The sequence below is a fragment of the Dipodomys spectabilis genome, unplaced genomic scaffold, assembly GCF_019054845.1.
Source record: "Dipodomys spectabilis isolate Male_0828 unplaced genomic scaffold, ASM1905484v1 ptg000054l, whole genome shotgun sequence".
NCBI classification, from domain to species: Eukaryota; Metazoa; Chordata; class Mammalia; order Rodentia; family Heteromyidae; genus Dipodomys; species Dipodomys spectabilis.
Window position 1 is genome coordinate 31776195 of NW_024870731.1, and position 14437 is coordinate 31790631.

Sequence of the window (14437 nt, forward strand, 5' to 3'; positions counted from 1 at the left end):
GCCACTTGTTCCAGAATAAAAGTTCAAGAAAAATTCTGACTTCAATATGAGATGTTGAAACTGGATTTCATTCATTGCATTTCATTTAATGAGTTGATCTTTTTTTTTTTTCCAGGCAGCGAGCAAACATTTAAACATTGAACATGGATTCTCAATCTCACAATTTCTGGGAGACACAGAGCATAGAATATCCAAAGGCTACTTTATTGGATATTCTAATAAAGCACACTCAACACACATATACAATGGGACAGTGCATTTTTTAAGAGGCAATGACAAACAAAAACATTGACTTCACAATGACTTCTTTCTGCTGCTTACCATTCTCATGGTTTGGGGAAAACTAATTTTTTTTGGACACTCCTATATATTAGTGAATCCCTCCAGTTTAGTAACAGCTTTGCTAAGCTACATTTAGAAAGTGACAATTAATTTTAGTGGAAACTCATTCCCAGGCTACTCTGATCATCATCTGAACAGTTTTGCGTTCTTTTACATGCAATTTTATAGCTCTATAACATTCATTTAATCGTGTTCAATGATGCTGAACCCCAGATGCCCTAAGACATTATAGAAAAGTAGTTATTGCATATGGAGCAGCTACTTTTTCTGACCATTAATTTCGTTTCTCTTAACAGGCTGAAATGGTATTTATAAAGAGAGAAAAGCTACTGCTTGGTATGAAAGGTTTTGTATTATGGACTTCCAGGGATGGGCTATTTATGACTGCTGTGGTCCTAGTCATAAAGTGTTTATTTATGAGCATCCTCCACTTAATTTTTAGTAATAAGGATTTTCTCCAGCTCTCAAAAGATTGTTGGTGTTACATATTAAAATCTGGGTATCTGAAGCAGCTAAGGGGTGGAGGGCTTCCTTCATGTGCCCAATGCAGAAGCTGCATAAAATCCAAAGTTCTCAAAGTGAGGCCTGAGGGCCATGGGTTTTTTGTCATTGGGGCATTAGCTTCAAATACAGAAGTCTGGACTCAGAGTTACAGGGAGGGGCAGAGAGAAATCTGTGCCATAAATAAGCACTCTGGCAATGCCTGGGCATGCTAAGGGGTAGATGATCTCAAAGGTCTCTTCTACTCACAGATTCTAAGTCTCTGAGTTTTCTTTCAAAAACCTAAGTCCCATCAGCACCATGAAAGATGGGCTCCAAGGGGATAACTTACAACTTTTCTTAAATTGTTGATGTATATGTACAAAAAGAAGAGAAGCAATCCCAGAAAAGTACAATCAAATGGATGAATCTACCGGGGCTTTTTGCCTCTTGAGAGTGGTCAAAGAGAACTCAGTAACTGCTCCACAGGACTTGCCTCTTGACTCCATTCCTGTGTTTCCTTGTTACCCTCTGACTCTTCGGGGCTCTGAGACAGCTGTCTAGCTTTTCCACAGTCCTAAGCCACCAAACTCTAGAATTCTTTTGATTGACTTCAACATGCGATGCAATTTTTTTAAAAAATGAAACAGGCAGTCCTCTATTTGCATGTTTAATGAGTGAAATTCTAACAGAAACATACCACAGATAAAGGGTCCATTTACATTTTTAAAGGGGAGTTCTCTTCCAGAAAGCAAAACAGCCAAAACCACATCCAAATATTTTTGTCTTGCTCACACTACTGACTACCTATTCCTTATCTTCTTTGTACGTGTTTACTCTTTTCCCATCATGTCTGCTTACATAGCCAATGCCTAGGATTTGAAGGGTTTCCCCCCCACATCCCCTTTTCTTTTTTACAACATGTCTGGAGAGTTCTCTCTGACACATTATTTTATTAGGTGTATGAGAACTAAATGTCACCACCAAGTACAATTTTTACACTCTAATCAAATAATGCAGCAGGATCTTAAAATAACCCCACAACATGGCTAGATCCACTCTGCTGCTGCTGGTCTGGAACCGTGGGCTGGCAGGCAGCGCCACCGTGTGAGCATTACAGGTGCAGGGTTTGTGTCAATGGCGGGATTCCCCAGAGGCCCCTCCCACTACCGGGCGGGGGGGGGGGGGGGGGGGATGAGGAGGGAGGGAAGAAGGGAGGGGAAAAGGGAGCCTACTTCCAGATTCCAAACCTAAAGCCTATCAGTCACCCATCGCAAGTGAACAAGAGAAAATGAGCAGTTATTTAAAAGAGCATCTGACAGTGTGACTATATCCCCAGTCAGGGTGAGTCCGATGTGAGTGCTGACCAGGGGGTGACAGGTTTGGGGGGCTGGGTTGATAGATACTGGGGTCTTCTCTATGAGAAAACTTGCACCAGGATGCAGCTTGCAGACTGTAAGGCCTAGCCCTGTCACTCACCCGCTCTGTGTACTTCCTAAGGGGCCAAATTCAGTCCAGGCTCAGCTGGAGGGTAGCATGTCTCCTGGATCTATCCCCTTCTATCTAAAGTTCTTGTTGATTGTAAAATCTGTGACTGTGTATAGTGGAGCTATTAACTGAACTCAAGGAGAGGGGTGGGTAGAGAGACATTAACCTGAGTCTTACTAGAGTTGTGTTTTCGTTTGCACATTGTTTCATCATCCTGTGAATTAAGTAGCAACATTACAGCCAAGGAACCTGTTAGCTGTCAACTGCCATTATCTTTCCAGTGAAAGAGGAAATCTTAACAAGGAGGCTAACACTTCAGAAAGTGCTTATGCAAAGTCAGTGGACAGACTGCACCAATGAGTCTTTAGTTATTTAACTCTCCCCCATAACTCTCCCAATGTAAGGAAGTGCTTGTGATAGGCCACTTGGGAATAATGGAGGTGGAGGGATGGAATAAGAATATATACTGGTTTCAATCAAATTTCCTGGCTCTGCCTCACAGACCGCTGAATTACCAGACAAGAAAGCAAGCCCCTGGCTTCTATGTGGTTAGCTCTCTGCGGAAAACAGAGGCTGCACCTGCAGGGCCTGGCTGAAAAAGGTCTCATTCTACCCAACTTCCCACTTGGCCAGGCATGGGTCGTGATGGCTGAACTACCCTACCCCCAAAATCACGTGTCCCCCAAAGTATTTCCTCCTATCTCCAAAAAGTATTAGCTTCTTTAATCTAAGGAGGTAATGAGAGGTTTTTAAACTGATTAAATCAGCTTAGTTCAGACAAAGTCTGTTATGACTAAATATTCAATTATAACAATTTCCAAAGCAAAATCTGACAAAAATCCACTCTTGAGAGTAATTTAGGTGATAGGTTCTTAACATTAGGCAAATTAAATCCTCCTCATGTTTGGTATTTTCCAAAAGGTCAGAATAGCTGTAGAAGTTCATTGGGACAAAAAAAAAATCTCCCATGTGTGATCATGCTCCAGGATCATCAACAATAGAACTCGAAAGCATGAACACCAACCTAGCATTCCTAGTTATTGTTTTATTTTTACTTCAAAAGCTACACACAGGAAAAAATTGAACATGTCACCAAAAATGTTTTAAATAAAGTTCTAAAATAAGGCTTGCTCCAAACTCAGTGACTGATAGAAATATAGGTGTCACTTACAATGAAGTCAGTTATATTGTTTCTACCCTATCAGAAAAAGACTTATATAATAAAAAGCAATTTCGGGTCCAGAATAAATTTTTAATCCTTGAGGAATAATTTTAAAATGACATTTAAAGAAATGCACATTGCTTAGAAAAGCAGGTCCCAATACCCAAATGTGCAATTGCTGGAGAAACTCAACTTAGGGGGTGAAAAAAGAATTTTTAAAAAACTCTGATGATGATGACTATTATTATGGCTGATGTGGTTAGTAATGTGAGTGGAGGGAACAACGTTGATAAATAGATCATCACCGCAAGTCATTTGAAACATTTGAATGGGAAACTTTATTGACAAAATACATGTGAGAGGGAGGCTGAGAGAGGTTCCGCCTCTCTCTGCTGCTCAACATTTCCAAGAGGTATTAAAAATCCCGAGTTCCAGGGAGTTCTAATGCACCACCCTTTGGAGAAATGCATAAGTGCAAACTATTTCCCACAGATCCCACAAGAAGCCATCAGTAGTGAGCCTGTTGAGGGCTTTCAAAAGGCCCCATTCCTTCTCAGGTAAAAGCACCAAGAAGCTGGGCACAAAGTCAGTACAGGGAAATCGGCATGTTCCAAGTGGGTCTCAGGGCTCCAAGAGTTCCTTCTACTGAAGCCAGTATTTCTTTGGTAGTCCAATGCAGTACATAACAACAAGTCTCATCATTAATATGAACAGGATGCACTCAAAGTTCAACTTTATGAGTGTTTTCATGCAGCCTGGATGTGAGACTTAAGTTTCCTGCTCCTGCTTGAAAAGGGAGGGAAGGCACCTAAGGCTAGAGGCTGTTGAGTATCAGAAATGATACCTAAGAGGAGGGGAAGGGGAGATGGCTTTACAAAACGTATTAGAATTCATCTGGAAAGTCCCAAGTGAATAAATAACCTTATACTTTAGAAGAAGTGGAATTCAAACATGTAAAAAAAATACATCACTTCCACTTTAAGTCAGAAAAAGTGGATTCACCACTGGATAAAATTGCCTGCTACTACTTCTCTTTCATTGAAAAGACCGGATTGAGATTCTGGTTAGAAATATTTGCACAAAGAATCCAAAAACCTAAAGTGTAATTCTGATCCTGATGCAGGCAAACCAATTTTTTTCTTTTACCTCTTAAGTTTTAAGAAGGAAAAACAAAAGATGTGTGTGCCGTCTTGCAACATCAGGTTTGAATATGATTTTTTTCTCTTTTCTCTGGGACAGAAAAACAAAAAACAACAGCAACAACAACAACAAAAACAATGCCCAGCTCAGAGCACGCAGGAATGTGTCACAACAAATAATCAAAAGACAGGTTTCACCAAGCTAGTATTCCTTCCCCTACAGTGTGGTTTCAAAGCAGCATTGTCATGATGATGTATACTCTCATTAACTAGGTACAGCAGAGTTACTCAAAGGGAAACTGAGTTCCTGTGCCTCAATGAAAGGCGACTGTTGAAAATAATGAGCCTGAATGAAGAAATTTTCAAGGCAAAAAAATTAAAAAAGAATCATTGGGAGTGAAAAAAACAAGGAAAAGCCAAAAAAGAAAAATTGAAAAAGAAATAAAACAAAGCAAGTGATATGAAGGCAGAATCCCACAGCATCTCCCCCACCCCACCTGCCACTGCGAGTCCTCTAATTGCCCAGTCTGCAAGCACAGAAACCCACTCTAAATTGACCAGCATCGGGCTTCGGCAAGTCTTCTCTTCCTTCACTCTCCCTCCTGTTAAGACCGTTTCCAAAACCAATCAGCAAAGGACAAAGAATTCTTTACAGAGTGCAATTAGTGGTTTCCACGTCCACCTTCAAAAGCATGATGCTCTTCATGGGCTAAAGGACAGAAAAAAACAAAAAAGAAAAAAAGGAAAGAAAACTTTAAGCAAAGGATGGGCCAACCCTCCTCTAAGGCATCTCATTCAGCTTCCCCAATAGTTGGCAAGAATTCAAATACCTTTTTTTTGTGTGTGTGCCAGTAACTATTAGCTAAGGCGTGCATTTCCTGAGAAACGTAATAATGAAAATTAAAACAAGGAATAAACAAGCAACGGGCTTGCTGCCTGTTCCTTCTTGTGGTGCCTAAGGGGGTGACTCATCCCGCGTTGATGAGGAGAATGTGCTGGGCAAACACCACAGGGAAAATGGGCCCCACAAAGTATACCAGGAAGGGAACCTAACTCACCCAGACAGGGCCATTCACAAGCCTATCTTCAAGAACAAAATAACACCAAACCAAAAAAAAAAAAAATCACACAAGGGTGACAGGAATAGTATGCCCCTCCTCCACCTCTCCACACCTTTCGTGTAAAATGGAAGTTTCATCAGATGGATGAGGCTGTTTATTTTCCCAACCATAACCCACCCCCACCCCCAAACCCTAGTCGATTTTCAGCCCTATACTTGTTCGGTGTGCAGAATTATTAGTTATAATTAGGAACTTTATAATAAAACTAAAACAATATGCTAGAAAAAACATTTTCAAAGTGGAAGACAGGAAATGGGAGATCTGCAAAATACATAACATTTCCTTACCAAGAGGCAAAAGATGGGCTGGGAAGGTGGCTTAGTGGTAGAGTGCTTGCCTAGCATATATGAAGCCTTGGGTTTGATTCCTCAGTACCACATAAACAGAAAAAGCAGGAAGTGGCACTGTGGCTTAGAGTGCTAGTTTTACACCAGAGAAGCTCAGGGACAGTGCCCAGGCCCTGAGTTCAAGCCCCAGACTGGCCAAAAAAATAAAAAAAAAAAGGAGGCAAAAAGCAAAGTTTGAAAATTCACTTCCAGTATTTGGGAGGGCCATCATGATAAAGGGAGAGGTTTGAACACATACGTAGGGTCCTGTATACTTGGCCCTCACCGCCTTCTCTTAGTGCTTGGCACCTGAGGACACAGCTTGGTGGGCCCGCTTTACCTCTGCAGCCCCTCTCAATTCCTGTTTTCAACAGGGACTGATTTCTTCTGACTAGAACTAGAACAGATGAAGGGGAAGGAGGATGTCAGGAGTATTGGTCCTTTCAGATTGTCTTTAATGTGGACTGCAACCTGCTCTTCAAGTGGGTCAAACATTGGGAAAATGTGCTGCCTGGTAGCCCCAAGGGTGACCTCAGGTCAAAATCCTAAGGATGGCCCGAAATCGGACCTCACTGAACATTTTCTCAGGGCTATAGCTTTTAAAAATATTTCACTTTTTGTTTCCTTTGTAAGGAAGATGTTTTAGGGCAGACAGCAAAGAAAACATGGCTTGATCTGCTATGAAATATCTTCTGTTTCAGGGTCAAATCCAAGAGCCACAGAAGGATAGAGGACTATGCAAGGATGTTTTGTTTTTTAAGATTTCCAGGTAAAGAGGGAGAGGCTACAAGGCGCAGCTGAGACACTCCCAGGTCCTTGGGTAAAGGGAACAGCAAAAGAAAGCAGGAACAGCTCAGGAGTGCCTTCTGCCCACCTCAGAACAGCCCTGGTAGGTAGGAAGGTACTACAGAACTGCTCTGTAAGCCAGGAGTCGGCAAACTTTTCTGAAAGCACTTTTTGTTGTTTTATTTTGTTTTTGGAGATAGGGTCTCACTATGTTAAGATCAGCCTGGCTTTCAACTCAAGACCCTAATACCTCCTCCACCTGACTGCTAGGATTTCAGGCAGGTGTACCACCAAGCCCTGCTGGAAATAATGCTTGCTAGGGCACCAAAGCAGCAAGAGAAATGTAGACGCACATGCACATCTCTAGGTGGCAATCAAAATAATCAGGGATGCTGAAATTCGTTAGGTATTTTTCAGAGGTTACAAAAAACGATCCTTATTTTGATTCCCCCCTCCCAAACTATAAAAAAATGTAAAAATATTTCTCTGCTGCACCCATATAAAAATAAACGAGGTGAAGAGGAGAGAGAAGAGACAGGGAACAGGCTTGGTTTCAGGTAACCAGTCTGCCCTGCACTGACCTGTCTTTCATCACTGAAGATCTTAAGAGTGGGTGTGGGGTGGTCTATGAACACTGTAACTTTCTCACTCAAATGATCAGCAACTTCACATTGCACTTAGCACTGCCCAGAGCCTTACATACCCACTGGAGGCCAGGACTGAATAGGCAAGGGTTCCTACCGCAAAGAAAGTCTGCCATCACCTCACTTCCATAAACTTGTGAGCTGTCCTTACAGGCTCCATTCACAAGACAGAACAGAAAGAGGAATGGCCACTCCCAGACTCACCCACCCAGGGGACCCTGCATCTTACCGAGTCAGCTTTTTGCTCATTTCCCAAATGATTTCAGTAGTACATGGAATGTAATCCCACTCAGTAAAGGACTGCCTGCTTCATATAAAATACAGAGAATGGCTTGGGTTTTTTTTTCCAATTCTAATTTTTATTTCAATGGTCTTTGAGTTTTTAAATGTTTGTGCACCATTAAATTATGGATTTCTGCTGAGGACTACTACTGGTTCTAAACCACTCACAAACTGACAAAAACAAGCTACCTTTAGGGCATCTTTTCAGCTTGATTCAGCTAGCCAAGGAGTAATCTTTCTTTCTTTTAGTTATGTCCTTTTTCTTTTCCCACAATTATCCTAAGAGGTGTAAGTCATTTGGCCTTTGGTCCTTCTTACCTGATTATGGCTACACTCCAGGAAAACTAGCCCATCACCCTGTGGCCTACTTATCTAAGAAAACACATCTTGCTGAGCTGCTGCTAACCAATGTGCTACCTGGAAATCTGTTCATAGAATGCTGCAGTAGAAGGGAACCTTGGAGATCATGTCAGACCAACTGCCTTGACAATCAGATGAGGAAGAACAAAACAGTTGAGAGATGGGATTTGTGTGATCAGTTTTGACAAAACTCTACAGTGCCTGGCACCATGACTCCAAATGGCTCTGCCTTTGAATCAAGTGTGGAGCTGACTCAGTCAAGGTAAAGAACCTCGAAGCCCCGTTCACCTGGCAATACATCACACTTCCTTTTGTAGTTTCTGCTAGTTATTTTGGGGGCATGGAAACCTGGGAAAAAAATTCTCGGAACACTTTTCAGTTTATAGGTGGGGTGATATATAATTAATGATGAATAAAAACAGTGTCAGCAAATTGGCAATTTCCACACTGCACAGCCCATATACAGCTTCTGCAGTGCTGTCTTTTCTTTTTTTTAATTTAAACTTACATCTAAAAACCCAAGGACCTGTTTCTCCTTAAGTATATGCAGTGTGAGATCAGTCTCCCTGAGCAAAGCCTGACTCATTTGCTGGTGACTACAAAAGTCTTTGCCGGGAGGCTAAGTTTTCCTATCTGCTGGCACACTAGGACATTCAAGAAATGAAATTTGATTTTCCTATCTTTTTTGGCAAGCAGTTGGGAAATGCAAGACAATAATAAAGTGTATTTCAACGATTTTAAGATGCCCTCACCCATACACATATTAGAAGGCCTTTGGAATCCAAGAGTACGTCATAGTTTCATTGGGAACTTTTTTTTTAATCCTTTATTGGTAATACTAAAATACTAGGGCATTTTATTATCAAGAGCATCTTAGCTTCAATACAAATATACTCTTCTTTTAAAAAAAAAATGAGAAGTCCAGGAACTGTTTGGGACTTAGGAAATTTAGCACCTATGTGTAGAGCTGGTCAATAGCTTTAGGAAAAAAGTGTATCCCACAGTTAGACCTACCAGACATTGATTTAACAGCACTAAGATGTTTTCATTATGAAAAGAGATGACTTTTTTTCAGAAGAGCACACAAAAGCAATGAACATGAATCATGATGGAAACAATGGGTCCACACACCGACTCACACTGCTCCCATTTCACCACCAGGCATGAATCCGCTCTCATTCCTCCGTCACAGTCACCCCGTAATGAGGAAGTATTAGCATTCAGGAGAACATTCAATCATGCCAAGCTCAAAATGAGTTTCCTCCACAAATACACATGTCGGACATTATAAATTCCTGTTTATGAAGGGATGATTGAATCTCTACCTGCCAGCTCAAAGAGTGACATTTCTGTTATTGTTGTTTCCAATAGAATATAATTGTTTGTCTGAGCATGACCAATTTTAAGTTCAGGCTTAAAGTTTCAAAATAACAAAATACAATGCATCTTTCCTTTTCACATGCATGCAGCTAGGCAGGAATAAAAATCTCACTTTAATTTCTGGGACTAAACTTAACTTAAAAAAAAGAAACCCACTTATGTTTTATTGAATTATTTTTGGAGTTACAGAGTTTCAAGTGACTCTGCCTTTACCCTCATTTGCAACAGTTTTTGTCTTTAAACATATGATAGAATAAGCTAGAGAGTAGTAACTGGAAATGAAGCACTTACGTTTATAAAATACTGCTTTAAAAGATATGTGAGGCAGGAGTTCATAGATCTTTTCTAACACAGTTGCTTCACCCAATAAAGAGGCATTTACATTCCAGACTTGGACGACATCTTCTCGTTCCCGAACGCTAACACTGACTCCTATCACTTCGTCATCTGAGGGGAAGATGGGCAAAACAAAGAAATGAGTGACAATTTCAGGTCAGTCTGATCATTTTTAAATATCTCATCATCCCATCTGTAAGTCTAGAGCTAGGAGGGAGAAAAGAAGACAGCACAGAAAAGTTGGAATCAACCCCTCCTTTCCCTCAGGGAATGGCTGGAGAAAAGCAAGTCAGTGCACAGAGCCCAAAGAGTCACATCACATTTATCCAGGGATACAGAGTGTTCCAGAAAAACGCCTTTTCCAGATAAGTAATTTTACCCTTTGTAACATGTCACCAAAGCTCGCTCTTTCTTACTCTGTTTGGATGAGGCTCTTTTCTAAAATGGGTTGCATAATTCCCTGCGCTGTGGGAGCCAAGTGAACTCAGATGAACTTTGCCTCCATGCCTTGCCATCTTTGTTAAGAATGTCAAGGATCTCTCTTGACTTCCTGCCAAGGCTTTGGAGACCTTAGGGGCAGTTGGTGCTACTGACCCCAGCACTCACTGACCCATATTGTGTGAGCCCTGTTGCTCATCAGTGTCTCGTGGTTTGCTTGGCTGTTGCTTTTCTGCGAATTCTTCCTGTCCTCTACTTCCTTCTAGCAATCATCTGGGTAGGATTAAAGCATGGGCTACAAAACTGGCACCATCTGTTAGCACCATGCATGGAGAAGGAGTACCTTTGTCCACTGATTAAGACTTTACTGTTATAGCCCTCCAATAGATGGCCATTAAAGCCTGAATAAGTCTGAACACTGACTAATATAGATGTTGTTGTTGTTGTTTTGCAGTGAAATTCCAGGCTTGGATAGGCGTAACAGATATGAGAGAACAGATATGCCAGATACTCAGCCTACTGGACAGTTGCATGGTTGCCCACAGCCACTCTGCTTATGCTAATTGGCAAGGAAAGGGTAGGCATGCAGACTTCTGCCTCCTGGTTTTACAAGTTTGTGACACATTAATGAACAAGGCAGCCCTCTGCACTTCCAACCTAAGCATCCATCAGTAATACTTCAAAGAGAAGCATTCCCCACACCTAATACTCTCTGCCCTAATGTGCCAGCCTGTGCAAATCTGAATAATTGTGCCCAAAGTTTTTCCGGAGATTTAGCCATTTTGTTACTTGAGTATGATTTAAAGAACGTCATGTCTAATTTGTTCAAATAAATCATCTTCAGTGAAATAATTCCTTGTTCTCCTCTACCTTCCCCCTTCCTCCCTCTTCCTTCTTTCCTTTTTAAATGAATGTGATCTTGGTTACATGTATATAATTTAACACCAAATGCCTCCATTTATAGAAATGTCCCAAAACAAGCACAATTAGTCTAGGGTGAAGGAAGGGAAGTTGAGGGAGCTGGCGGGGCTGGTAACATCCTATGTTTCCATCAGTCTGTTAGTTATAGGGAGAGGCTTACGTTGTAAATAAGCTCTACAAATGTCATATTAAAACAAAAAGTTCCAAAAACAACAACAAAATAATTGATCACAGCCCACTTCAGAAATTTATAAGCCAGTCAGGGGACTGGTGGCTCACATCTGTAATCCTAGTTATTCAGGAAGCTGAGATCTGAAGAATGTGTTTGAAGCCAGCCTAGGTAGGAAAGTCCATGAGACTCTTATCTCCAATTATTCAGCAAAAAGCTGAAAGTGGAAGTGTGGCTCAAGTGGTAGAGTACCATCCTTAAATAAAAAAAAGACAGTGCTCAGGCCTTGAGTTCAAGCCCTAGTACCAGCACTCAAACACACACACACACACACACACACACACACACACACACACACACACACACACACACACACACACACACACACACACACACTATAACCCTATCAAAAAAAGATAGGATGATTTAGGTATTGTTTTTCTTCGTAATTCTGCTTTAAAAATACACTTGCTAGAACTCAATGTTAAACTTTCTGTAACAAAAGAGCATCCTGTACAGAAGGCGCTTTTGCAGTTTTCCGCTCAGGAAAGGCCATGGGTCACTAACTTAGCCTTGTGGGGTCCTCCAGTCCTTTGCCATCATTACCTCTTCGTGGCCAGAGGGTAAAGTGATGGAGAATGCCATCTTGCTTTGGCTTGGCTTTGGTAAGTAGGCACAGCTAAGAATGCAGCCTGTCCAAACACAGTATACAAATGCCAACCTTGTGCAAAGGCAGGTCCATCAGATACATATGACATCTGTAGTAGAATCAACCAGCAAAACCTAGTAGCCTACCTCGGCAGAGCTAGAAGGAGCCACTATTTAAAGATGACAGAAGCAAGGCCCAGAAAGATTAGCCAACCTGCTTCAAGTGACACAGCTAATTTGTTGAATGTTAATGGTTATTGGTGCTCTCACTTCTAGGAGAGCCACAGAGCAACTTCTTTTCTCAATCCTGAGTACTCTTTCTACTTCAGACTATTCTCTCAGGTTCTGGAAAGAGGAATAATTCATAAGAAGACTTCCTCTCCCAGAGTTTTCATGTTATACACATGAGTTACCTGTTAAAAGAGAAAGCACCTACACCTTTAAGTTCCTATAATGTTCATCTAACCTTTGCCTTCCATGAATATGAAGGAAACAAAAGTGGAATTACTGACACTTTACAGGGGTGACTTTGAAACTTGCCACACGACTGGCAAGGCTCCCAGAGACATGCCTGTCTCAAAAGACTGAGGGCCAATTCAAGAGCCATACTAATTCATGAAAGTAGTATCAGAACAGAAAAGGAAACCCCTAACTGGAAGTAAAATAGAAATTTTTTTAATGTGCCCTTAGAAACATGCAGAAGGAGCTACTCAAGAAGAAAATAAAACTTTAACACACAGGCCACTTCTCCTCTTGGACTGTTTACACAATAGACCAAGAGAAACTGGATGTGGTCTCCACACAGAGGTGCTACAGACCTGCTGTTGGCCTCAGATCGCAGGGAGCTACCCGAGAGGAGCGCTAGTCACCTGTGAGCTCCTCTCTCAGCAGGGCCAGGAGCTGGACAGGACGAAGGGGAAGGAATGTAGAGGGACAGAGGGACCTAGACCGCCCACCTCAATGCCGCTAGACATGGCAGGCCACAGGTACAGGAAACCTGCTACAAATTACAATTAAGAGTCTCACTGATGTCATATTTGCCTTTTCTTTCTGCCTATTATATTGGACAGATGGCTCTCGATACCACTAAGTTATGCTGTAAAGGAAACTATATGGAGGCTTCTAATACATATGTTTAGAAAAACAGAAGATTCAGTTGTCCTGAGAGACTCTTATTTCTAATTAGCCACCAAAAAGCCAGAAGTGGAACTGTGGCTCAAGTGGTAGAATACTAGCTTTGAGTTCAGTGGCAGCACCCAGGCCCTGAGTTCAAACCCCAAGACTGGAACAATAAATAAAATAAAATGGCATAATATTTATATATGTCCAACTTATACCTTAAATCATGTCTAGATTACTTATAATAATTACAAGGACAAGAAAAAATATGTGCATATTTAGATCAAAGATAGTTCTTCTTTTTAGTTCTTTATCTGTGGTTGGTTGAATCAACAAGTGCAGGACCGGTGGAAAAAGACTGATTATATAATATGCAAATATACACAAGTATGCACACACACACACACATCTGCCACCAAGCACTACAATCACACGAAAAAAAAGGCCTAACTAGCTTTTCAGTTATAAAACAAACACGTTCCAAACCATGCAGAAAGCTGCTATAGGACAACAAACTTCTGCAAAGAACAAGGGGTAGCCAAGGCCCCGGAGATACAGACAGACCATCCTTACCTGCCGCTGTGCAGTCGGTGAACTGCTCCCCGATGGTGGCTAACAACAGCTCTTTCCAAACTGTGGACTGAAGGGGACAAGAGTCAACGTCACAAACAAAACACACATGCTTTTCAATCATCTTCAGGAGCTAAAGAAGCTCTTGAACTTTACATTTGAAGCCTGCAGACATCTCCAAGCCATAAAACACACTAGTGGCATCTATGGGACCCAGATAGATGCACACAGTCCAGAGTCTAATGAGTGCTAATTGCTAGTGACTCCCTGGGTGAGCTTCACCTAGGCAGAGGTGGGAGGGAGCTGTTCAAATGGCCCAGTTTCCTGGCTCTCTACTTCTCATGGTCATTGATTCAAAATGCTTCAATAGATTATATTTGCGTGCTACTAGTAAAACCCTTCTCTTTACATTTCCTGCGGCTGATGAGGTATGGACAAGGTTGCCCAAGCAAGCTACGGGGATTTCTGGTTTCTTGAATACTAAAGGCTCCCAAGAATGCATTCATGGAAGGCAGGCTGTTGATGCAAAGTGGTAGATTTATGGATGACTGTGTACAGTTTCCCTGGAGGACTGGTTCACAATCAGAACCACCTCTTGCTAATGAGAAACATCAGAATTCTTTCTGTGAGACCCCCTACTAATGCCATCCACAAGCATCCAGGGCCTGCACACTGGTCACTGGAGACCTAACCGTTCTTAGCCCCATTTCATCTCCTTGTCACAGA

General features: G+C 41.6%; 1 protein-coding gene across 2 annotated transcripts in view; it reads right to left on the reverse strand.

Annotated features, from left to right (window-relative positions):
- Positions 1-3791: 3791 nt before the first annotated feature.
- Positions 3792-14437, reverse strand: part of Eif4e3 (eukaryotic translation initiation factor 4E family member 3) — a 59479-nt gene continuing 48833 nt past the window's right edge. For both annotated transcript variants that reach the window (XM_042680209.1, XM_042680208.1), the window contains 3 exons: positions 13715-13781; positions 9802-9957; positions 3792-5320 (listed from right to left, as the gene is read on the reverse strand). In XM_042680209.1, the coding sequence (XP_042536143.1) occupies positions 5274-5320; positions 9802-9957; positions 13715-13781 (270 nt within the window). In that variant the 3' untranslated portion in view covers positions 3792-5273. The remainder of the gene's footprint in view (positions 5321-9801; positions 9958-13714; positions 13782-14437) is intronic.